Genomic DNA, 26,493 nt, shown 5'->3' with positions numbered 1-26,493 from the left:
AGGACATAACAGAAGATGATTTCATTTTCTTCAGTCTTTTAGTCAACAAATGAAGACTGGAAAACAACAATAAGGAAACCTCCCATTAGCCCCTGGCTCCCCTCCCCCTTCCCCATTCCTCCCCCCCCCACCCAAAGTATTGAAACTGCACAAAAAGTGACAAACAAGTCTTTCAATGTTACATTTCAATTCAAACAGATTTGTAATCTCACAGTGATGAGAGGAGAAAGTCAGGCTTTTAATAATTATAATATAAAAATAATAAAAGAGCTTACAAATAGCAATGCAGCATCCCAAATGGCCACGGATTAACTGCTGGAAGGGGATGTAATTATATGCAGAATAAAAAAAACCAAAACAGAATACCCCACACTGGCAATGAATTTTCATACACAATAAAACAAGCAGTCAAACATCAGTCTAGGCTGTGGAAAACAACAATGTTTTTCTTTTTTTTCAGATTACACAATTTTTTTTCCTTTTTATAAAAAAAGATAAAATAAAATAAAAACACACAAATAAACTTGTACATAAATGCGAATGTCCAACACTGAAAAGGCAGGGCAATCACACCACTGAGACAAAACCTGACCAGAAAAAGAATGTAAAGTCCATTTGATTTTTTCCCCCCCTCTTGCTTGGACACTAGATTTCACCTGAAGTGTCCCATCCTGCATGGTCTCAGCAGGCAAACAAGACTTCAACTTGGCAATGACTTTGTTTCAGGACGAGGAGGAGAAAAGTCATCTTTTTAACCAGCATTAGCATTAATGCACCAGTTGGTTTGTTTGCTTTCTACGTCTGCTCTCGTGTGCTGTCCCTCTCTTTCTCTGTACAATTCCTTGTGTTCCAAGGCTGAGTTCCAAGACTTGTGAAACTGGATTTGGAGTCATGTCCTGGTGAAGGTGTTCATGCTGTAGTGATGGCATTAAGGTCCTTCATTAGTCCTTCCAGGTGGGCCATCTCTTTGGTCAGCTCATCCGGTTCATAGTTCTGCAGGAGATTTAAGAGGGTTAATGGACAGGATGAGCTGTGCTCTTTAAGGAAAAGTGGGAGGAAGCATGATCAATGACTCTGGTATACAATATGACTATAAATCCTATATAGACAAAGCCAAATTTTGATGGTTATGTCAATGCACAAATTGAAATCAACAACCATTTTTCAAATGCCGGAATTTTGCAAAAGTGATGAAAGGAGTAAGAGACAGATGGGCAAAGGGTGCACCAGAATCGGGCATGCAAACAAAACCACAACAAAACATACAGAAATCAAACCAAAAAGGGTGAATTATTGACAAATACAGTGTGATAGAGAAAAAACACAGGGAAAGTGGAAAAAGAGAAGAAAAACAGAAATTTCGAATTAAACATTTTCTGCACCCACAACACTAAGAACATCAAAGATAATGATTTGAAGCAGTGCTATGGTAGTGTCAGCTACAAAGGATTTTTAGCTATCATTTTCAAAGCTGGATGCCTAGTTAGACTGCTCACTTACCAAAAAAAAAAAAAATAGTAGTCTCATTTCCAAAGATGCTGAACATCTGTAGCTCCCACAGCCTTCGATGGGAGCTAGGGTTGCTCAACACCTTTGAAAATCAAGCCACTTTCATTCAGGAGCCTAAATATGGATTTAGGGTCACAGGTTTAAGTGTTTTGACTGTAATCCTCAACTATCCCCTTTTGTCACCCCCACTCTTCATCCTTGGGAATGTAACACGGTTGTGCTGCATGAGATTACAGCTATGGCATTTCTAGTAACAGTTAAATCCAGGCACAGCCTTCTTTCACAACAACTCTAGGGAAATGAAATGCCAGCTTGGGCAAGATCATAGCATGTGAAGCAGCAGTGGCTTTCCAGGAAAGCAAACAACGCTCGCTGGGGCTTCCCACTCTGGTCAGTAATTCTTTGGCACATACCATCCAGTGCAGAAGTCTAACATAGCTCCTCTTTACCCTGCTCCTCTTTTCATCAAGACCGATTAGGGGAAAACCAGAGGCTTGGACAACTCCTCCTCCTCAGCTAACTGTGCAGTAAGCCTGGGGGGACAACATTATCCCACGTTCATGTAACTGAGAGGCTTGTTAACTTGAGGTTCTGCTGCATTTGGTAAAATTGTCAATCTCTGCTCAGGAAGGCTCCTGGAGTGGAACAGAGGGAGTAGTGCACATCAAGGCAGAACTATACTGAGAGAGCATTACCATAGGCTTGGCTCTAACAATCACTATTTGGCCTTAAATTTAAGTAGTAAGTCCTTAACTTCACCACAAAATATAAAAGGAGTTTGCCCTGGGTGAGATTTTCAAAGGCATAAAAGACAGTTCAGAGCCCAAAGCCCACTGACTGTCAATGGGAGTTCTAGTCTAGTCTATATAGGTTCTTAAACCTGAGTGCCTGACTTGGGTGCCTAACTGCCTTTTATGCTTTTGAAATCTCCTTCCTTATGGTTAGCATTACTAGAAAGCTCTCTGCTGTGGTAAGTGCTGCCAAGAAAGCTGTAAATACACTTACACTTTCTCTTTCTGAGTCCTCAAGCATCCTGGTGGTCTCCTGCACATCGGGGGCGCTGGGCACTACCACTGGCATAGGCGGTCGAGTTCTCCCTAAAGTCCCGATCGATGCAGTCTTCACCGAGTGAACTGGATGGTTAGAAGCTTAAAGCAAAAATATTACATACTCTTAGCAATGTTCCCTATAATTTTTCCCATCCATGTGCGGAATGAATTTTGTTATGTGCATAAATATGGAGGTGATGTATGACACATCACCTTCATACTGGTGCACATAACACAATTCATGTGGTGGAGGTGAGGCCAAGAGGTTCGGAGTGTGGGAGGGGGCTCAGGGCTGGGGAAGAGGGTTGAATGCAGGGGGTGAGGGCTCTGGCTGGGGGTGCGGGCTCTGGGGTGGGTCCAGGGATGAGGAATTTGGAGTGCAGGAGGGTGCTGTGGGGCTACGGTGGGGAGAGAGGACTTCCTTCAGTGCTCTCTCCCCGAAGCAGCACCTGGGATGGGGAGGAGAGGTGCCTCTTCCCACTGCAGAAGCTCTGGGGCTGGGGCTGCAGGATAGGCACCCCTTCTCCGACCCCAGTAGGTCTGGGCTGGGGGAAGGCCACCCTGGCTGTGCCTGGGTCCAGGCCAATCCAGGGTCGGGCCGCGCAACCCCGCCGGGTCTGGGCCACTCTGGGGCTGGCCTGGGCCGCACCGCCCTGGCCGATCTGGCCCCGATCCAGCCACACTGCCCCAGCTGCGGCAGGTCTGGGCTGCAGGCTGAGTTGGGGCCAGGAGAGGGACACCCCTTCAATGGCAGGTTGGGGGCTGGGCTAGGTGGTGGTTCCCTGAGTGCCTGTGTGGCACTAAATAGGCTACTGTGTGGCCACGCAACTTACAGGGAACTTTGTCTCTTAGCCATAATTTCCCTGTCCAGACGGAGAAGGTGGTTATGGGAATGTCAGAAGCATTGCCACAGTGCGGAGAATGCTCTTGAATTGGCCAGATCAAAAGGGTTCTATCAGAATACAACTGTTTTCCAGTGGGTTAGAACTAATGCTTCAAATTAATGCATGCCGGATTGAACATCACTTTGGATTATCACTTGAAGATGAAGTTTACTGCTGTGCTTGAAAACTAAATGTATGAAACTCAGCCCAGTCTTATCTCTGGCTACCTCTCTAACATCTCTCCTTGGATGCTTTCCCAAAAGCATCTCCTCATTTTCCTCTTGATCCCCTTCCTCTCCGTCCCTCATCTATCTCCACTGACAACTCCACTATTCATCACTCTATCCTCCTCCACGTGCAGGATATGCACTGTGATTCTCAGAGCTATACCATGTCATTTATCCTTCCACCCCACTCCGCTCACCTTGCTGCGTCAATAATGGTGTGCTTGGCAACGCTGGGTCATATGTGGAACTTGTGGGTGGAACTGCTGGCACTGCAAAGCTCTTCAGAGGGTGAGAGGGACGGACATGGGCAGTAGGGAGACTTTGACCTGAATCCTCCTCCTGTGCGTTGGCCAGATAAGATGCTGTGGCACTTTCTGGCTCTTGATGGTCAGCACAACATGTCTGAGATGAGGAAGCCGGCATGGTGTCTGTGCTTGGTGTATTTCGAACAGATTCTACAATGGGAAAGTAAAAATGGGGCTTATTTTCTTCCATGGAAGTTTTCAGCTAGACTATTAAATATTTCCTTTTGCAGCATCCCAATAGCCACATGGGACCAAAGCAGGAGTCTTTACCAAGCGCTTTTCCTGAAGATCCTGGTTAAAGCTAGGGAACTGATTCATACATCAACAATCACCTGAGCACTTAACATCCAATACTGCCCTGTTTTAAGAAGCAAGTCCATAAAAATTCCACAAGACAAAAAAAAAAAAAAGCAAAAACAAAAAACCAAAAACCCAGCCATCCCATGACAATGCAGCTTTGGCACCAAAGGAGTCCACAGCTGACCAGAGGTTTTGCTGTCTTATAAGGTTTCTGCAGCTTATTTTCAGGCAAATAAGAAACACAAGGAGAAAAACAAAATCACTGCTAATTCAGATATAGATTTGGTCTATGATATTGGTCTAACAAGTGTGTCTCAAATCTTAATTTCTAAAAATGTGTATCCCGTTCACTTTTCCACACTGCATACCCACAAATGACTTATTCTCCACACTCATCCTAATGATACCTGTGTGCACTTAAATTCTTCTCTGTCTTTTTGTCTACGTTACTGTGCCTAAATAGGATGCAGCAATCAAGATATAATATGCCAAGTGGTGGTCAGTCGACTATTAGAGAAGAGCTCATTTTAGTACCTAGCTCCAAAGGGAAACCATTATCAGCCCAATACCTAAGCAATTGATATGGCGAATCACAAAGTCACTGTGAAATTCTGCATCATCATCAGCTTTTGCTTAAGGAATAAACAGCATGTGATGCACATCTTAATTCTAATTTGAGTCTAGAACATTCCACAACTTTGTAACTACTAAAAATACCTAGATGTTTATATTTCACCAATCATTGTGATATATAGATAATCTTCTAGAGGATTATGAAGGCAGGGCAATGAAAGGGAATCTTGCATTTTTATGGCATCTCTATCCGACCTAGTCTCTGCACAAGAAAATATCTTGGCTGCAAGAGCTGCTACTCCCATAATCATTTGAATAGTACAAAAACAAACAAACAAGCAAGCAAGCAATACCTTCTACTACAACACAATCTTTCATCTGCATATTAGCAGCTTCATGAGGTATTTGAAACTTTGCTTTTGAACTGAGACATTCCCGAAAACAACAGTACGAGCTTCATTGTTGCCTATGGTACCTTATCAGGATTCAGAACCTAACAACAGACTAGAGGCATTGAATTCATTGTATCCTAGGAAGTTTAACTATTTGTGATTCTTACAGCATACACAGCAATGTTGCCTAGATATTTCTCATAGCACCGGCTGCTTTAATAGGAATACTGCAAGAATTGTACTTACACACCACTGGGCTTGAAGCTTAAAACCATTATGTAGGAAAGATCAAGTTTTTTCTTGTTGTTTTAACACAACAAACCAGGAAAGTTATTAATGTTCTAAGTATGCACAAATTAAATGTAAACAGGGTTTCAGTTTCTATAGATGCTAAAAAGGGACACTATCCGATATCCCAGGCTCAACATTTGACCCATGCAAAATTCAGATAATGGGACAAAATCTTCATAAGTATCAAGGAGATTTTGTTCATTCTTAATTCATCACTCCATTACTGAGAAATAAAAATAAAGCTGGTAATTCTTCTGTTCCATTGCTGGTCTTCAGTAGGAATGAACTAGCAAACACTATTCCCAGAGATGGGCTCTCAGTGCTGAATTAGTTATACAAAGCACATTTTTCACTGTGATGAGGTGTGGTGCAAGGTAAGTTGCAGCTGCCACACAAAAAAACAAACAAATGTTAATTTTAGTTTCATTCAAAACAAGGAGACACATTGTCTAACATTGGAAAAGAAAAAAATATCAGTAGGCATAAGTATGTTATTTTCTCACTTCTAAGGAGACAATAAGAACAAAGGAGACTGATCAGATCAAACTACTAAAGATGACTTGAGGGTTTTCCTTGGAACTTTGCTTTCCACATACGTTTTGCGAATAGTTCCCTTTCAAATGAATGCTATCTGGTCATTCATCTCTCACCTGTGGAATTGGCCCTGTCTGAATGGGACATGGATGTGCCAATCGGCCAAGGGTTGACCTGATGATGGAGATAGCTGCGAGTTGGAGAAGCGAGGCTGCCGGAGTGGAAATGATGGTGAGGGTTATCGAGTGAATGGATGGGATGAGCGCTAATCACAGCTGTGAATGGACACAAGACAGAAAAAACGCTTAACATACAGACGGGCATGCACACATACAGCAATGCACTGAACCCCTCCCTTCTTCCTCAAAGGCACAGTACAAGGTAGACAGCCATTAGTCAGATTGAGAAGGGAATCAAGTGGACTTATTTCAACATCAGATTCATGTTCTACCCCTACTATAAAAACAAACAAAAACCCCCAGACATCAGTCTTCTCATCATTTTTCTTATGCTGAAAAAACACACCACTCTTGGTCCTGCTTTCACCGAGAGGCCTCTTGAGAAAATGAGGATCAGCTCCTTTTAGAGCCTTCCTATGTAACTCTAGGCTGTAAACTTCATGCCTAATAAGGGGAATGTAAATGTGAACTCAGACTGTGAAAACCATTTCAGTCTGAGGAAATTTAATTTCCCAACAAGCATGAACAAGCATTACAGTACCTTTGGTTAATTAAATAATGCTAGACAGATGGTGACAAGCACAGGATGAGATGCAGAAGATTCTGCTCATAATCAGCAGAATTCTCATCCAATACATTCAAACTGGAGGCCTTTTTTTTCTCTACACTTTTCTTTCTGCTTGAGAGGCATGAATACTTGAATTTCTCAAGAGGGAAGCATTTGTATGTCTTACATTCTCCCCAACTTGTGGCAGTGACATTAAGAGCAAAGCAAGGGTTTCTACAACTGCAAGTTCACACCACATTCCAGAATTTGGAGGGCTGCCTTACACAGGATTTGGTTCTTATGCTAGACTCAAACACTAAATTACTCAAGAAATGGCCCAAAAGAAAGTTGGAGGGATATGCTGAAGGTCAGGACTCATTGCTAGCACCATAGTTAAAGAATAAGAAAACTGCAGTCAGTTACTTACCCAAACATGAAGTTGCCCAGACCTATTTGCCTCAAAACCTCCCCTTTTAGGAGTCTCACACCATGTGAATCCTGAATCTTTTAAAGTAGTTAGTTCGGCTAGGGCTTCCTGCCTCACTGTGTGCAAGTTTGCACACAAAGTATGGTTAAAAAGAAGACTGAAACCCCTGCTCCCTCCATTCCTATTCACCTGTTTGGATAACAGTCTCTGAGGTGGGGAGGGTGTGAATTTGTGGAGGCAATGTATTCAGAGATCTGCAGTTACAGGGAGTAACCAACCTCTTTCGCACAAACTGCCTCTGCAGATTCCAGTTCTTGGAACTTAACCAGTGGAATAGGCGCTCTTCAGAACCAGGAGACTGGCTAAGGAGAGACTAATTAAAACAGCATCCCTGAAACACTCATCTAATCTACCTTTTTAATGGCAGCCTTTGAAGTATTTGAAGACTGCTATCGTGTCCCCCCCCCCCTTAACCTCCTCTTTTCCAAACTAAACATACCCAGGTCCTTTGGCCTTTGCTCATATGGTTTGTGTTCCATCCCTCTGAACATCTTTGTCACTCTCTTCTGTATCCTTTCCAGATTCTCTACACCCCTTCTATATATTGGCAACCAAAATTGGACACAGCACTCCAGCTGAGGTGTATGTAAAATGATTGCTCAAGAAAGTCTGAGCTTAGGTCAGGCAGGTGCTGTGACGCTTTACTACACAGTTCTGTGCAGCCTTCATCTGGAATTCCCACTTCTGGAGCTCCACTTCAGGTGTACACACGCCCCATGTGCCTTCGATCAGGGTTTTTCGTTAGCAGAGCCCATTTGGCCTGCGCACATACTCCAGACAGCCTCATGCCCTATGTTGAGGATATACAGAGCTGTATGGGTGAATGACCCTTGTTTCCTTCTCTATGGTGAAGTCCTGCAAGACAAAACTCTGAATCAGAGGGGAAGGAGGGCAGACAGTGGAGCACCCAGAGGGACACGCATCTCAAAGAACTCCAATTACTGCACAAAGTGAGTAATCTCTTCTTCTTCTTCAAGTAGTGTCCCTATGAGTGTTCCACTTCAGGTGATTCCCAAGCAATATCATCAGAAGGAGGAAGGAGCTTCAGAGCTGGATCTAACACTGAAGATAGAATTGCAATGCCAACCAAAACATCTGAACTGGACGCATGAACCAATGCATAATGTTTAGAGAAAGTATGTACTGAGATCCAGCTTGCAGTTCTACAGATTTCAACAACTGGAACATCTGTCAATATTCCCACTGAGGTAGACTAGGACCTTGTTGAATGGGCGGAAAGAAAGGAGGACGCTGAATGCTGGCAGCCTCATAACAAGAGATAATATGCCCCGAGATCCATCTTGATCGTTTTTGGGTGAAAACTGTGGATCCTTTGGATCTGTCCACAAAAGAAACAGTCTGGGAGACTTTCTAAACAGTTGAGGTCTGTCCAGATAGAAGTTAAACACCCTTTTAACAACCAAGGTATGGAGGATAGTTTCCTCTCTAGTCTGGTGTGGCTTTGGGATAAAAACTGGAAGATAAATAACCTGGTTAATATGAAATTCAGAAGATACTTTAGAAAGAAACTTAGGATGTGGCTGTAATTAAAATTTTGTCCTAGAAGAAAAATGTAAAAGGAGGATCTGCCATTGAAGTTCCCATTTTTCCAACTCTCCTGGCAGAAGTGATGGCCACCAAAAAAGCCTCTTTCATTGATAGCTCAAATAGAGAACACATAGTATCTCAAAGGGAGGTTTCATAAGGGAATTAAGAACCAAGTTTAAGAGTGGGCCCTTTAATTTGCAGAAAGCGATTAATCAATCCCTTGATGAATCATGCTGTTGTTGGGTAGGCAAACAGTGAGAATCCCTCTACCAGTGAAAGAAAGGCTGTGATAGCCACCAAGTGAAACTTGATGGAACTCAGAGAAACAGTTATCTTTTTTTAATTTCGACAGATAATTGAGAACAGCAGAGAGGAAAACTGCCCCTGGGCACACCAGTGGTGGAATCTTTTCCATTTTCGATGTTAAGTTTTTCAGGTTGATATCTTCCTGCTCTTTAACAATACCTGATGTACTTCTGCTGAAATCTCCAGCCCCAAGAAGCATCAGGGAGCCAAGCTCTGAGCTGAAGCATTCTCAAGTTGAGATGAAGAGTCTGACTGGAATCAAAATGGTTGGAAGTCTCAATGGTGGACAAGAAATGAGGTGAATCAGGTAAGGATACCACACGTGTCTCTGCCAAGTTGGTACAACTAGAATGATTCTGACTTTGTTGTGTTTAATCTTGTTCAACACACTGAGGATCAATGGTTTTGGGGAGTATACCTTAAGAAGACCTCTTGTCCAAAAAATGAGGAAGGTATCTCCTAGGGATTGGAACCCAGCCCATATCTCAAGCAGAATTTCTTGCACTTCCTGTTGGTGGTGATGGCAAAGTCCACCTCTGGAAGCCCCCAAGTGAGAAGAATATGTCTGAGAATTTGAGAGTCTGAGTCCCAGTTGGAATCTAGGGAGTGCCTGCTCAGATCGTCAGACATTGTGTTTTGTATGCCTGGAAGGTAACAGGTTTTGATGAGGGTGTGATTGTTTATATACCAGCTATATACCGGGCATATTGCTTTACAAAAGTACAAGTCATAGCTGTTGAAGACAACTTCTCTCTGATGCCTGGGGGCTTATTTGAAACCTGGAGATGAGGTTTGTTAGGGTCATAAACCTGTCAACAGGTAGGTAATCCCTGGCTGTTACGGCATCCAGAGACATCCCTTTGAAATGTATCTACGCTACTGAGGTCAGAATGGGTTTTTCCACGTTGAGTTGAAGACGAGACATGGTTATCTGCACTGCAGAAAGAACTTTGTGGTACAATGAGTCCTTAAGCAGCCAATCATTGAGGTAAGGGAAGATGATTACACCTAGCTGTCATAGGTGAGTGGCTACCATTGATATAACCTCTGAGAACACCCTTGGTGGAGAGAAGAGGCTGAACAGAAGCAATCGATACTGGAAGTGATCCTGGTTGACTATAAAACAAAGAAACTTCTTCTGAGGGGGTGAAATGCAATGTGAAAAAAATGCATGCTGAAGATCAAAGGCCACGAACTAATCCCTGGAATCTAATGATGGAATTATAGCTGTGAGAGTCACCATCCTAAATTTATGTGATATCACAAAGGTGTTTAGAAGTCTGAAATCTGATATCGGTCTCCATCCCATGTTATTTTTAGGAATCAGAAAATACTTGGAATATAATCCCTTCCCCTGTGGTGGACTAGAGCTGTATCTATGGCCCCTATGTGTAAAACAGAGATGACTTCCTGTCCCAATAAATGGTCATGAGATGGGTCCCTGAAAAGGGATGGAGAAGGAGGATGGTGGTGCCGGTGAGAGGTTTAAACTAGATAGAGTAACCTGATTTTACAACCTTTATGAACCAATTGTCAGATTTAATCTGTTCCCCAGGTCAAAAGCTAGGAAAATCTAAAGGGTGGGAGGTGGGTAGGCTGATGAAGCTGAAGATTCCCAAAGGGGGGAAATTCTGGGCCATTGACAAAACCATGAAAATTGACACTTGGTCACAGATTTAGGTGGTTCTGTAGATCTATGACAGGTAGAGAGTTAGACCGGTAAGGATTTCTGTGTGTGTAAGGCCCTGAAGTCCTTCAAGGTAAGAAGAGATTCATTGGTGGAATCTGAAAAGGTTTAAGTCCATCAAAAGAGAGGTCTTGCATAGAGAGTCCAAAGGAGAGCAACAAAAATGATAAAAGGTTTAGAAAACCTGACCTATGAGGAAAGGTTAAAATATCTGGGTGTGTTTAGTTTTGAGAAATGAAGACTGAGAGGAGACTTGTTAACGGTCTTCAAATATGTTATGGGTTGTTATAAAGAAGACTGTGATCAATTGTTCTCCATGTCCACAGGAGGTAGGACAAGCAACAGTGGGTTTAATCTGCAGAAAGGGAAATTTAGATTAGATATTAGGAAAAGCTTTATAACTGTAAGGGTAGTTAAGCTCTGGAATAGGCTTCCAAAGGAGGTTGTGGAATCCCTGTCATTGGAGGTTTTTAAAAATGGGTTGGAGAAATACCTTCAGGGATGCTCTAGATTTACTTGGCTATGCCCCAGCGCAAGCAGCCAGACTTGATAATTTCTTGAGGTCCCTTCCAGCTGTACAGTTCTATGGTTCTTTGACATCAGAGTTTGGTAATTTGCAATCCTGAATTGCAGGGTTGCTGAAGATTATCTTGTGACTGAAGAGATAGAGTTGTTTTTGGTCCCTATCATAAAGCTGTAGGCTTTTTATGGTGTCTGCTATGCTGGTTAACTGCCTCCACAAGTAAAGACTTTGGTGAAGGATGGGAAAATTAAAATTCTGATTTTTTTGCTGGCACATAGTACTTTTTGTCTGCCCATTTACAAGTAACTGGTGCTATAACCAGTCTGCCAGATGGTGTTAGCAGAATCCTCATTCATGGGTCAAGCCACTCATTCAAAAGGTGTTGCATACAGGATGTCCAAAAGTTTATGTTGTGACTCCTGGACATCCTCTAGTCCAGGGGTAGGCAACCTATGGCACGTGTTCTGAAGGCGGCATGGAAGCTGATTTTCAGTGGCACTCACACTGCCCAGTCCTGGCCACCGGTCCGGGGGGGGCTCTGCATTTTAATTTAATTTTAAATTAAGCCTCTTAAACATTTTAAAACCCTTATTTACTTTACATACAACAATAGTTTAGTTATATATTATAGACTTATAGAAAGAGACCTTCTAAAAACATTAAAATGTGTTAGTGGCACGCGAAACCTTACAATAGAGTGAATAAATGAAGACTCGGCACACCACTTCTGAAAGGTTGCCGACCCCTGCTCTAGTCTAATGGGATATGGAGAATGCTCTTCATGAGCTCCTGAAATTGCTTGAAATCATCCACCAAAGGCAGCGGTGGAGGCATTACAGCCTTATCTGGAGATAATGATGAACTATTCCATCTGAGGTCGCACTTGAAAGTCTCCTTTAGAGGTTCAGACTGTTAAGGAGGAAGTGGTGGATCAGGCACACGTCTCTCTCTATGTTCTCCATGGGAGAAATTAGGAGCTATTGAGAACTGCTGGAGATAAAAAGCCTACGGATCCCAAAAAGGCCACTGAGGGAGCCATGCTGCTCATACTAGTGAGGCAGGGTTTGAGATATGGAAATTCCAAGAGAAAAGCTTCCAGGGTAGGTGACAGGTGAGTAGTCCCTTCCATGGTAGATGAGAAATTCATGGACAGAAATCTGAGAATCACGGGAATCCCCCTCAACATAATCCAAAGGTGGGGTGAGTAATGGTGTTGGGGATCATTGTCCACCCTGTGCGGTAGGTACCGGAGAATTGGGAGGCACCAGGAAAAAAGACAGTTACCTTTTCCGTTACTGGTGTTCTTTGAGATGTGTTGTTCATGTCCATTCCATATCAGGTGTGTGTGTGTGCTGGCCACATGCACTGGGGCCGTAAGTTTTTCCCTTAGCAGTATCCATAGGGGACCGGCTCTGGTGCTCTCTAGAGTAGCACCCACATGGCACAGTATAAGGGGCGTCACTGGGTCCCCCCACCCTCAGCTCCTTCTTGCTGGAAACTCCGACAGTTGGGAAGGAGGGCGGGTTATGGAATGGACATGAGCAACACATCTCGAAGAAAACCAGTTACGGAAAAGGTAACCGTCTTTTCTTCTTTGAGTGCTTGCTCATGTCCATTCTATATTAGGTGACTCCCAAGCAGTACCCATGGAGGTGGGTAGGAGTTCACGGACTTGTAGATTGCAACACAGCTCTGCCAAACCCAGCGTTGTCTCTGGCCTGCTGAGTGATGGCATAATGTGCCATGAACGTTTGGACACAGGACTACGTCACAGCTCTACAGATCTCCTGGATAGGGATTGTCATAGGTCTTCTCCCCCACTTGGAGCTGTTGGGTTCCAAGATGGGGACCTGCATGGACTCCTCTAAACTAAAATCCTAGTTTAGATCTGGTTCTCACTGCCACCAGTCAGTTTTAAGTGTCTGACGCACTCCCTGTTCCCCCAAAAACTTCCCCTGGGGAACCCAGATTCAAACCCCTTGAATCTCACCAGAGAGAGAGAAACTGCCAGTTCCCCTCCCTCCCTCCCTCCCTTCCCTCTCTCCAGCCTGCTCCGGAGAGATTACACACTGAGTCAAATCCTTGACTCAACACAAAGAGGGACTCACCTCCCCCTCCCCTTCCCTAGTCCTGGAGAGAGATACCTTGATTCAAACTCCTTGAATCAAACAAAGAGGGATTCCCTATCCCCCCCCTCCCTTTCCCCTAGTCCTTGGGAAAAATACCTTGATTCAAACTCCTTGAATCAAACAAAGAGGGATTCACTTTTTCCCCCTCCCCTTCCCCTGAAAATCCAAACAAGGGAAGAAATTAATTAAGTTTTAAAAAGAAAATATTTTATTAAAGAAAGAAAAAAAGTACATTCTCTCTGTATTACCAGGATGCAAAAATACAGGGTCTAACTTATAAAAACTGGAGAGACTTCCCCTCCCTCCTCCTCAGCATAATTAAAGTAACAGCAACAGAAAAAGAATTTCCTTCAGCAAACACACAATTGCAAATGTAGAAATCAAATTATAAGACTAATCCGCCTTTCTAATTAATACTCACTATTGGATAGTAGGAACTACTCCAGGAGAACTTGGAGACATGTCTGGCCTCTCTTAGATCCAAAGAGAGAACACAGAGCAAACAAGGAACACAGACAAAGGCTTCCCTCCACAGAGATTTGAAATTATCCTGTCCCTTGATTGGTCCTCTGATCAGGTGTTTCTCAGGTTACTGAGCTTGTTAACCCTTTCCAGGTAAAAGAGACCTTAACCCTGATCTGTTTATTTATGACAGGGATGTGTGCCAGGAAAGCCACTGAGGATGCCTGACTGTAACAGGTCCATATGCAAAAGGTGATCTAGTTGGAAATCCTCTGTGAGGACACCGGAAGGCCCTTCATCCTATCCGCTGTGGCGATGAAGAGCTGAGTTGATTTACAGAAAGGCTTGGTATGTTCTAGGTAAAAAGCCAGCGCCTTTCGGATGTCCAGGGCATGCAGCCGCCTCTCCTCACTGGTCTTGTGCGGCTTAGGACAGAATAGCGGGAGGAAGATGCCCTGATTCATATGGAAGGTAGACAGGTTGGCAGGAAGGCCGGGTGAGGTCTCAGCTGGACTTTGTCTTTGTAGAATATCATGTATAGTGGTTCTGAGGTCAAGGCTTTAATCTCAGAGACTTGCCTTGCCGATGTCACTGCCACCAGGAAAGCGACCTTCCATGATAGGTGGGAAAGGGAGCAGGAGCCCAGCGGCTCAAAGGGCAGGCCTGTGAGCCTGGAGAGGACCAAGTTAAGATCTCACTGTGGGACCGGGGTATGTACCTGCGGGACAAATCTCTCAAGGCCTCTCAAGAATCTGACCATCATGTCATGAGAAAACACCCTCTGGCCTTGGATTGGTGGGTGAAAAGCAGAGATGGCCGTGAGATGCACTCTAATGGAGGTGTGTGCCATGCCCTGGTTCCTCAGATAAAGCAGGTAGTCTAAAATAGACTGTACGGAAGAGCGTGAGGGAGAGATGCCACACTTGGACGCCCAGTGGGAAGACCTTGTCCACTTGGCCAGGTAAGTCAGTCTAGTTGAGGGCTTCCTGCTTCCCAGGAGGACCTGTTGGACCTCATTCATGCTGAGAGGAGGAGGATCATGAGGTTGGGGTGCAGGAGCCGATCCTTGTCCTGTGACAGAACGTCCGGTCGGTTGAACAGGGGCCAGGAAGGGGCTGCTGCAAGGTTCAGAACCGTGACAAACCAGTGCTGGCGAGGCCCCGCTGGGGCGATCATGATAATCTGTGTCTTGTCTCTTTTGAACTTTGCTAGGACCTGCTGATGAGAGGAATTTGAGGGAATGCATATATCAAGTTTCCTGACCACGACAGGAGGAAGGCATCGGAGAGGGAGTCGAACAAAACCAGTGGCATTCCCTGTTTAGCCTGGTGACGAACATGTCTACTTGAGAGTTCCCCACCTCTGGAAGATCATACGGGCTACCTTTGGGTGGAGTGACCATTCGTGGTGAGAGGAGAAGTCCCTGCTGAGCTGATCCATTAGTGTGTTCTTGACACCAGGGAGGTGACAAGGTTCCAAATGGATTTTGTGGCTGATGCAGAAGTCCCAGAGATGGAGTGTCTCTTGGCAGAGAGTCTACGAACGTGCTCCCCCTTGCCTGTTGATGTAGAACATCGAGGCCCTGTTGTCTGTCAGGACTCTCACCACCTTTTCCAACAGGGGAGGTAGGAAGACTCTGCATGCCAAGTGGACCACCCCGAGTTCTTTGATGTTTATGTGTAACGTCATCTCCTCTGGGGACCACATACACTGGGTCTGGAGGTCGCCGAGGTGCGCATCCCAACCAAAGTCCGAGGTGTCCAATACCAACTTGATGGAGTGATGGGGGGGTGTCAAACAGAACCCCCTCTAGGACCGTTGTGTGATCAGTCCACCATTGCAGTGAGGCGAGTACCGCCGAGAGAATGGTAACGACCTTGTCCAGGTGATCTCTGGACTGGGAATAGACCATCACCAGCCATTGCTGCAGGGGCCGCATCTGGAGCCTAGCATGGCGGACAATGTAAGTACACATTGCCATGTGACTCAGTAGGCACAGGCAAACCCTGGCCATAGTCAGGAGGAACGCGGAGACTTCTGTGATGAGGTCTGTCAACATCTGGAATCTTTCTAGCGGCAGGAACGCTCTGGCACAGGTTGAGTCGAGCACCACTCCGATGACCTCTATTCTCTGCACCGGAACTAATGTAGACTTTTTTTTAATTCACCAGTAGGCCCAGGGAACGACATATGTGGCTTGCAGCACCGTGATATCCTACTGGACCTGAGAGCTGGTTGCCCTCGAGCACACCGTCTAAACGCTCGCTTGCCCCCCTGCTTATTGCAGGTCGAGCCCAACTGGGCAGACAGTGGAGGTGGGTGGTTTGGGCGGCGCTTGTAGCCCCTACTCTTCTTATGGGGGGGGGGTCTCCTGGTGGGGTTGACTCCCTTGGCCCTGAGATTGTTGCAGTTTGAACCACTTACAGGCTGGACGGGGAACATACAGCCCCAGAGTTTTCAGGGTAGTGCGGGAGTCCTTAAGGCCATGGAGTTTACTGTCTGCCTGCTCTGCAAACAGGGCCTGGCTGTTGAAGGGGAGGTCCTTCATCGATTGCTGAGCCTCCATTGACAGACCTGAGAGGAGTAGCCAGGACGCCATTCACATGGAGATGGCTGAGGTTATGGTGCGAGCCGCGGAGTCTGCTGCGTCCGAGGCTGCTTTGAGGGCTGCTCCTGCTGCAGCTGTGCCCTCTTTGAGGATTGCCTGGAATTCCTTCTGGGACCCTTCAGGCAGCAAGACCTCAAATTTGGCCATAGACTGCCACATATTGTAGTCATAGCAGCCAAGGAGGGCTTGGTGGTTGGCCACTCTCAACTGAAGGATGGAAGATGAATAAATGTTTCGCCCAAACAGATCCAGTCTTTTTGAGTCTTTATTCTGGGGCATAGCTCTGGGTTGACCCTGCCTCTCCATCTGGTTATTGGCCTCAACTATGAGGGAGGAAAGATAGGAAGTATGACAAGAGACCACCCTGGCTTAACCAGAAGATCTCCAATGATCTAAAACTCAAAAAAGAGTCCTACAAAAAGTGGAAACTCGATCAAATTACAAAGAATCATAGAATATTAGGGTTGGAAGAGACCTCAGGAGGTATTCTAGTCCAACCCCCTGCTCAAAGCAGGACCAACACCAACCAAATCATCCCAGCCAGGGTTTTGTCAAGCTGGGCCTTAAAAATCTCTAAGGATGGAGATTCCACCACCTCCCGAGGTAACCCATTTCAGTGCTTTACCACCCTCCTAGTGAAATAGTGTTTCCTAATATCCAACCTAGACCTCCCCAACTGCAACTTGAGACCATTACTCCTTGTTCTGTCATCTGCCACCACTGAGAACAGCCAAACTCCATCCTCTTTGGAACCCCCCTTTCAGATAGTTGAAGGCTGCTATCAAATCCCCCCTCACCCTTCTCTTCTGCAGACTAAATAAGCCCAGTTCCCTCAGCCTCTTCTCCTAAATCATGTGCCCCAGCCCCCTGATCATTTTAGTTGCCCTCCACTGGACTCTCTCCAATTTGTCCACATCCCTTCTGCAGAGGGGGGACCAAAACTGTGCACAATACTCCAGGTATGGACTCACCAGTGCCTAATAGAGGGGAATAATCACTTCCCTCAATCTGCTGGCAATGCTCCTACAGCCCAATATGCCATTGGCCTTCTTGGCAACAAGGGCAAACTGCTGACTCATATCCATCTTCTCATCCACTGTAATCCCCAGGTCCCTTTCTGCAGAACTGCTGCCTAGCCAGTCGGTCCCCAGCCTGTAGCGGTGCATGGGATTCTTCCATCCTAAGTGGAGGACTCTGCACTTATCCTTGTTGAACCTCATCAGATTTTTTTTGGCCCAATCCTCCAATTTGTCTAGGTCACTCTGGATCCTATCCATACCCTCCAGCGTATCTATCTCTCCGCCCAGCTTAGTGTCATCTGCAAACTTGCTGAGGGTGCAATTCATCCCATCATCCAGATTATTAATAAAGATGTTGAACAAAACTGGCCCCAGGACTGACCCCTGGGGCACTCTGCTTGATACTGGCAGCCAACTAGACATCAAGCTGTTGATCACTACTCATTGAGCCTGATGATCTAGCCAGCTTTCTATCCATCTTATAGTCTAGTCCATACTTCTTTAACTTGCTGGCAAGAATACTGTGGGAGACCGTATCAAAAGCTTTGCTAAAGTCAAGATATATCATGTCCACTGCTTTCCCCATATCCACAGAGCCAGTTATCTCATCATAGAAGGCAATCAGGTTGGTCAGGCATGACTTGCCCTTGGTGAATCCATGTTGACTGTTCCTGATCACCTTCCTCTCCTCCAAGTGCTTCAAAATGGTTTCCTTGAGGACCTGCTCCATGATTTTGCCAGGGATGGAGGTGAGGCTGACTGGTCTGTAGTTCCCTGGGTTCTCTTTCTTCCCTTTTTAAAATATGGGCACTATATTTGCCTTTTTCCAATTGTCTGAGACCTTCCCCGATCGCCACGAATTTTCAAATATAATGACCATTGGCTCTGCAATCACATCAGCCAACTCCCTCAGCACCCTTGGATGCATTAGATCTGGACCAATGGACTTGTGCACGTCCAGCTTTTCTAAGTCCTTAACCTGTTCTTTCACCACTGAGCACTCACGTCCTCCCCGTACTATGTTGCCCAGTGCAGCAGTCTGGGAGCTGACCTTGTCTCTGAAGACAGAGGCAAAAAAAGCATTGAGTACTTCATTTTTTTCCACATCATGTCTCACTATGTTGCCACCCCCATTCATTAAGGGTCCCACACTTTCCCTGACCTTCTTCTTGTTGCTAACATACCTGAAGAAACCCTTCTTGTTACTCTTAACATCCTTTGCTAGCTGCAACTCCAAGTGTGATTTGTCCTTCCTGCTTTCACTCCTGCATGCCTGAGCAATATTTTTATACTCCTCCCTAGTCATCTGTTCAAATTTCCACTTGTAAGATTCCTTTTTGAGTTTAAGCTCACCGAAGAGTTCACTGTTAAGCCAAGCTGGTTACTTTTCTTTTTGCACATCGGGATGGTTTGTTCCTGTGCCCTCAATAAGGCTTCTTTAAAATACAGCCAGCTCTTCTGGAGTCCTTTCCCCCTCATATTAGCCTCCCAGGGGATCCTGCCCATCAGTTCCGTAATGGAGTCTAAGTCTGCTTTTCTGAAGTCCAGGGTGTGGATTTTGCTACTCTCCTTTCTTCCTATTGTCAGGATCCTGAACTCAACCATCTCATGGTCACTGCTGCCTAGGTTGCCACCCACTTATACTTCTCTACTAATTCTTCCCTGTTTGTAAGCAGCAGGTCAAGAGGAGCATGGCCCTTAGTTGGTTCCTCCATCACTTGTACCAGGAAGTTGTCCCCAACATTCTCCAAAAACTTCCTGGATTGTCTGTGCATTGCTGTATTGCTCTCCCAGCAGATGTCAGGGTCCCCTATTAGAACCAGAGCCTGTGATCTGGAAACTTCAGTTAGTTGTTCGAAGAAAGCCTCACCTATCTCATCGTTCTGATCAGGTGGTCTATAGCACATGCCCACCATGACATCACCCTTGTTGCTCTCGCCTCTAAACTTAACCCAAAGAGTCTCAACAGGCTTTTCTCCAGGTTCATGCTGGAGCTCTGAGCAATCATACCACTCTCTTACATACAATGCAACTCCTCCACATTTCCTCCCGTACCTGTCCTTCCTGAACAGTTTATACCCATCCAGGACAGTGCTCCAGTCATGTGAACTGCCCCACCAAGTTTCTATTATTCCAATCACATCATAGTTCCTTGATTATGCCAGGACTTTCAATTCTTCCTGCTTGTTTGCCAGGCTTCTTGCATTCATGCATAGGCACCTAAAATAACTAGTCGATTGCCCTACTTTCTCAGTATGAATCAGGAGGCTTCCTGTCTTGTACTCTCCTCCTTGTGTTTCCTCCCGGTATCCCACTTCCCCACTTGCCTCTGGGCTTAGGTCACCATTCTCTGGCGAACCTAGTTTAAAGCCCTCCTCACTAGGTTAGCCTAGAAATCCTTCTTCCTGAAACAACATCCTATGGTCGGAGAATCCAAAGCCCTCTCTCCAACACCACCTGCGTAACCACGCATTCAACTCCACAATTCAATGATCCCTACCTGGGCCTTTTACTTCCACAGGGAGGATGGACAAAAACACGAGTTGCACCTCCAACTCCTTTATCCTTCTTCCCAGAGCCATGTAGTCTGCAGTGATCTGTTCAAGGTCATTCTCGGCAGTACCACTGGTGCCCATGTGGAGAAGTAGGAAGGGATAGCGGTCCGAGGTCTTGATCAGTCTCGGCAGACACTCCGTCACATCCTGGATTCTAGCTCCAGGCAAGCAGCACACTTCTCAAGTCTCCGGGTCAGGTCGGCAGATGGATGACTCCGTCCCTCTTAGGAGGGAGTCCCAGCCACCACCATCTGTCTCCTACTCTTGGGAGTGGTGGTCATGGAACCCCTATCCCTAGGACAATGCATCCCATGCCTTCCAGCCGATAGGGTCTCCTTCTGATCCCTTCCCTCAGAGGGCTCTTCCAAATCTTTCTGTGCAGTAGTACCTGTGCAGAGAGCCTGAAAACGGTTTCGCACCTCTATCTGCATTGGGGGTACATTGGTTCTCCTCTTTCTTCTTCTGGAGGTCACATGCTGCCAATATTCTTTAAAGGATGAATATAAACAAATAACACAAGTATGTAGGGACAAAAGTAGAAAAGCCAAGGCACAAAATGAGATCAGACTAGCCAGGGACATAAAAGGAAACAAAGAAAACATTCTACAAATACATTAGAAGCAAGAGGAAGATGAAGGACAGAGTTGGCCCATTACTCAATGAGGGGGGAAAGACAATAACAGAAAATGTGGAAATGGCATAGGTGCTTAATAACTTCTTTGTTTCAGTTTTCACCAATAAGATTGGTGGCAATTGGACATCTAACATAGTGAATGCCAGGGAAAAGGAGATAGGATCAGAGTCTAAAATAGGGAAAGAATAAGTCAAAAATTACTTAGACAAGTTAGATGTCTTCAAATCACCAGGGCCTGATGAAATGCATCCTAGAATACTCAAGGAGCTGACTGAGGAGATATCCAAACCATTAGCAATTATCTTTGAAAAGTCATGGAAGACAGGAGACATTCCAGAAGACTGGAAAAGGGCAAATATAGTGTCCATCAATAAAAAGGAAAATAAGGACAATCTGGGGAATTACAGACCAGTCAGCTTAACTTCTGTACCCGGAAAGATAATGGAGCAACTAATTAAGCACTCAATTTGCAAACACCTAGAAGATGAAAAGGTGATAAATAACAATCAGCATGGATTTGTCAAGAACAAATCATGTCAAACCAACCTGATAGCTGTCTGACAGGGTAAAAAGCCTTGTAGATAGGGAGGAAGTGGCAGATGTGGTATATGTTGATTTTAGTAAGGCTTTTGATGCTGTCTCGCATGACCTTCTCATAAACATACTAGGGAAATATAACCTAGATGGAGCTACTATAAGGTGGGTGCATAACTGGTTGGAAAATCGTTCCCAGAGAATTGTTATCAGTGGTTCACAGTCATGCTGGAAGAGCAAACTTAACCCAAAGAGTCTCGACAGACTTTTCTCCAGTTTCATGCTGGAGCTCTGAGCAATCATACCAATCCTGCAGGGATTGGTTCTAGGTCCGGTTCTGTTCAATATCTTCATCAATGATTTAGATAATGGGACAGAGAGTACACTTATAAAGTTTGCGGACGATAACAAGCTGGGAGGAGTTGCAAGTCCTTTGGAGGATAGGATTAAAATTCAAAATGATCTGGACAAACTGGAGAAATAGTCTGAAGTAAACAGGATTAAATTTAATAAGGACAAATGCAAAGTACTCCATTTAGGAAGGAACAATCAGTTGCACACACACAAAATGGGAAATGACTGCCTAGGAAGGAGTACTGCGGAAAGGGATCTGGTGGTCATAGTGGATCACAAGCTAAATATGAGTCAGTGTAACGCTGTTGCAAAAAAAGCAAACACCATTCTGGGATGTATTAGCAGGAATATGGTAATCAAGACACAAGAAGTAAGTCTTCTGCTCTACTATGCACTGATTAGGCCTCAACTGGAGTATTGTGTCCAGTTCTGGAAAGATGTGGACAAATAGGAGAAAGTCCAGAGAAGAGCAACAAAAACGATTAAAGGTCTAGAAAACATGACCTATGAGGAAAGATTGAAAATATTAGGTTTGTTTAGTCTGGAGAAGAGAAGACAGAGAGGACATGATAACAGTTTTTAAGTACATAAAAGGTTGTTACAAGGAGGAGGGAGAAAAGTTCTTCTTAACCTCTGAGGATAGGACAAGAAGCAATGGGCTTAAATTGCAGCAACGGCGGTTTAGGTTGGACATTAAGAAAAACTTCCTGACTGTCAGGGTGGTTAAGCACTGGAATAAATTGCCTAGGGAGGTTGTGGAATCTCCATCATTGGAGATTTTTAAGAGCAGGTTGGACAAACACCTGTCAGGGATGGTCTAGATAATACTTAGTCCTGCCTTGAGTGCAGGGGACTGGATTAGATGACCTCTCGAGGTCCCTTCCAGTTCTATGACTGTATGAGTTTGGTGCAGGGAGGAGGGGGTTTGCCATAGGGCATTAATTATTTTTGATGCTCCCTCGTGTAGGGGTAAAGCCACTCTATTGGGTGCGGTGGAGCAAAGGATGTAAAACAGTGAATCTGATGGCTCAAGTTCCTCTGCTTGGAGCCCCAGGTTAGAGGTGACCCTCTTCAAAAGCTCCTGATAGCCTTGGAGTCATCTTAAAGAACTCGGTGAGGAGGACCCATAATCACTTCGTCTGGCAATGATGAGGCTGAAAGCCAGCGCCGACAGATCCACCACATCCCTTGGTGGTCCAACTGGCTGCTCTCCTAGGGCCCTCATGGGCCTGCGGGGGTCTTTCCCTCTGGGATTCTGCGGCCGATGGCCTATCTCCCACCACTGACCGGGCGGCCTGGGAAAGCTGGGTGAACCCCCATGGATTCCATGGGTACCATGCTGCTGGCCATTGTCCCGGAGGCCATGGGGTCGGTTGCAGTGCTGATGGGGTTGACAGTACCACTGGTGCCAGAGCCTGCCCTGCTACCAGGGACTCCGGAGTCGCAAGCAGAACGGATGCTGCGGAGTGACCACGACCGGCTGGCCCGGTGGCCCTCCTCCCCATGGTGCCGGCTGCTGTGCCTCGACACCAACCTGTTCAATCGGGACGAGTTTCTCCCGCAGGACCCCGGGGATCTTTGGCGTTTGGCGGATCTGCATTGGTAGACCGGCAATCTACACCTTACACTGCTTGACCTGTAGTGGGATCTAGAGTGGGACTGGGAGTCGGAGAGGGCCAGTTGTCGGTAGAATCTCCCTGATTGAGGGGATTCGCATCTCAGCAACAGGTGCCGGCAATCGATCGCAGGACTGGTGCTGAGGCGTTGGGAGACCCGATAGGTCAGTCTTGACGCTCATGCCGGGGGGCGCGTGCCTCCCCAGGTCTGCACTAGGTTACCGCACCTCAAATGCCGCCATCGGTCCCCAGGGTCCAGAGACTGGAGAGGGCTTCTCTGAGCCTGCCTCCCAAAGTCAGAGGCATGATGGCTCTGTTCAGGCGAGCGCTGTGTGTAGGGGACCAGCTCTGGATGGGCAGTGGTGCTGCTGAGTCAGGGACACTCGGAACGGTCCCAAGGTGGGTTTACCCCTGGGCTTGGGTACCGCTGGTGTGGGCGGCACTGGTAGAGTCAGGATCTCCTGCGGTGCCTGCAGGGCCGCGGGTGTTGATGAGACTTCGAGTTGACGGAGCCCTTGTCATTGTCCAGTGTGGAAGGCATAGTAAGGGAGGGGCTCAACTGCTCGTCATGAGCTTGGGCCCGACTCCCTGACGGAGGTGTTGAGCTGTCCAGCACGGGTCTTGGCTGTCCTCCGGCCCTCTCTTTTCTCTTATGGGAAGTGGAAGATCTTCCCTTTGCGGACCTCTTGGGCTTCTTGGCCGGGGCTGGGGAGAGGGATCGGTGCTGGCTCATAGATGGCACCGGTGGGGCACTCCGTACCGATGCTGTGATGCTCAGGGCCGAGTCAGACCTCTGCTCTGGTGCTGGGGTCAGCGCCGACTCCATCAGGAGTGCCCTGAGACGGATGTCTCCCTCCTTTTTCATTTTGGGTTTGAACAACTTACAGATGTGACAATTGTCACTTATATGTCCTTCTCCTACACACCTTAAATAACTAACATGTGGGTCACTGATGGGCATGAGCCGCTTACAAAGATTGCATGGTTTAAAGCCTGGGGACCAGGACATGCCCGTCCGTAGGCTGAGTCCCATCCGGGACCAACTAACTAGAACTAATACTAAGGGTAAATACTAAACTATATACATCTATTTTACAAAGAAACGTTCATGAGACACACGGAACTAAGCGAAAGCTAGCTGAAGCTGCAGAAGTTCCTGCACCATCACTGGTGGCAAGAAGAAACTGAGGGTGGGGGCAGCCGACGGCTCCCCTTATATCGGGTCATGTGGCTGCCACTCCAGAGGGCACCAGAGCTGGTCCCCTACACACTGCTAAGCGAAAAACTTCTGGCACCAGTGCATGTGGTTACCACACACACCTAATATGGAATGGACATGAGCAAGCTCTCAAAGAAAAATATATGGTTTTGGTGACCGAGAAGATCTTGGTACTGACAGACATTCCATGCTGGCGAACAATGAAGTCTCAAGCTCCTCTGAAACAAACAGATCTCTAGAATATCTGAATTCCTGCCATATTGGACATATCTGAGTTGAGGCTGGAAAGGATGTTGAAGTTACCAGTGTTGGTACTGAAGACAGCAGTTTCTGTGGTGCATGCTTGGTGGTCAAAGACTGTATCAAAGAAGCTATAATTTTCTTGCATACGGATATAATAGATTGGGACACCAGTTTGGGTACCAAGGGCAGTACAGAGGAATCTGAAGACGGTACAGATTGATTTAAAAAAGAATGCTTAGAATCTCTGTTGGAATGGTCATGTCTAGTCAGTACTGAGGGAGGTTTTGTTACTAACATATGCTTGGCATAATGGCCCTTGGAGGAGTTGAAAGTCTTCAATGAATCCCCCAGTACCAGAATAGCTTGGAGCCTCAATGGTACTTGCTTTGGGACCTGAAGTCTGCAAAATGGTCACTCCCTGAGATGACCAAGGTTTCTTGAAGATGACTTTCAAGTGGGAGATCTAGAGTTCCTCTTCCTTGGAGTCTTATCAGTATCCTCCATGGTCTTATCTCGTGATGCTCTTGGTGATTGGGATATGGATGTTGACAGGGCACTAAATGTGCTTGAAGGCAGGTGTACAGAGGGATTCTTAAAGCCTGGCTCAGAGGCAAGTCTCAGGGCTTACTCCATCATGAGCAACCTGAACTTAATTTGCCTGTTTTTCCTAAATCTGCTTTTAAAAGACATGCAGTTCTTACACTTGGCCAGTTTGTGGGATTCTCCCAAACAGTGGAGGTATCAAGAAGAGTCGTCACTAACTGGGATGGATTCCTGGCAGGAAAGGTGGTGCTTGAAGCCTGAAGATCCTGGCATACGCTAGAAACAATGACCCCCCTGAAGATAGCCCCTCAGCAACAGAGGTGGTGGTGGTGGGTGGGGGTTGATAGAAAAATCCTCCAATAAAAATGGAATTCAAAACAAGCAAACTAGATAAACTACTAAACTAAACTGAACTATCATGCAAACTAAACTAAAAGGGCTAAGCTACAGGCTGTGCTAGAGTGGGCATGCAAGATGCTCTGTCTCAGGGTGAAGAGCAGTTGATGGGTTAGCCCATTCAGCTTTATATATCCTCTGCACAGGGCATGAGAATGTCTGGAGCATGTGTGCGGGCCAAATGGTCACTGCTACTGAAAATCTCTGATCAAAGGCGCATGATGTGCATGAGGACTTGAAGTGGAGAACCCATAGGGACGCTACTCGAAGGAAAATGCATATTGTGCTGACTTGTGCCTGACAATGGCATATAGTGGCTTTATGATAAAGACAAACGTTTGTGGAAACCAGCATAAGACCAAAGTTATATTCAACTATGACCTGAGCCAAGATATCAGTAATTCTCCGAAGACTGAAGACCAGTAAAACTAATGCAATGTGGCAAAGTTTCCTCTGCTCTCAGAGAGATTGTTTGAAACTGCAAGTATTGTTTGATAAAAGAACTGTTCTTACAATATTCTGGAGCAATGGGAAAAATAGGATGGCCCCATTGCATGGTGCGACAGCAGCAGCAAAACTTCCAGTTAGTGCACTTCCCTCAATCATCAGTAACTGGTAGTCAGGAAAATACACAGATACCAAATGTAACCAACCAGGCACCCACAAACTACCTTCTTATTTGAAACTTGATATTTTTTCCCTAATGGGATGTCTGGCAGCTGGTGTACATTAAGTATACACTCTGAAAGACAAAAAGCAGTAGAAAGCATCCAAAATGAGAGTCTGCTTGACCAGGCCCACTGAACCTCAGCTTCTATCAGTGAGCATTCTACGCAGCAC

General features: G+C 45.8%; 1 protein-coding gene across 10 annotated transcripts in view; it reads right to left on the bottom strand.

The window, feature by feature from the left end:
• Positions 1-421: 421 nt before the first annotated feature.
• Positions 422-26,493, bottom strand: part of NEO1 (neogenin 1) — a 498,809-nt gene continuing 472,737 nt past the window's right edge. For 7 of the 10 annotated variants that reach the window (XM_039492001.1, XM_039492003.1, XM_039492004.1 and 4 more), the window contains 4 exons: positions 6,181-6,339; positions 3,867-4,124; positions 2,515-2,657; positions 422-993 (listed from right to left, as the gene is read on the bottom strand). In XM_039492001.1, coding sequence (XP_039347935.1) covers positions 910-993; positions 2,515-2,657; positions 3,867-4,124; positions 6,181-6,339 — 644 coding nt within the window. In that variant the 3' untranslated portion in view covers positions 422-909. Of the gene's footprint in view, positions 994-2,514; positions 2,658-3,866; positions 4,125-6,180; positions 6,340-26,243; positions 26,396-26,493 lie in introns of those variants that run through there. The other 3 variants (XM_039492008.1, XM_039492009.1, XM_039492010.1) reach the window with 2 other exon arrangements.

This window comes from Mauremys reevesii, linkage group 10, assembly GCF_016161935.1.
Source record: "Mauremys reevesii isolate NIE-2019 linkage group 10, ASM1616193v1, whole genome shotgun sequence".
Classification (NCBI taxonomy): domain Eukaryota; kingdom Metazoa; phylum Chordata; order Testudines; family Geoemydidae; genus Mauremys; species Mauremys reevesii.
This window is presented reverse-complemented; position numbering and strand designations above follow the sequence as displayed.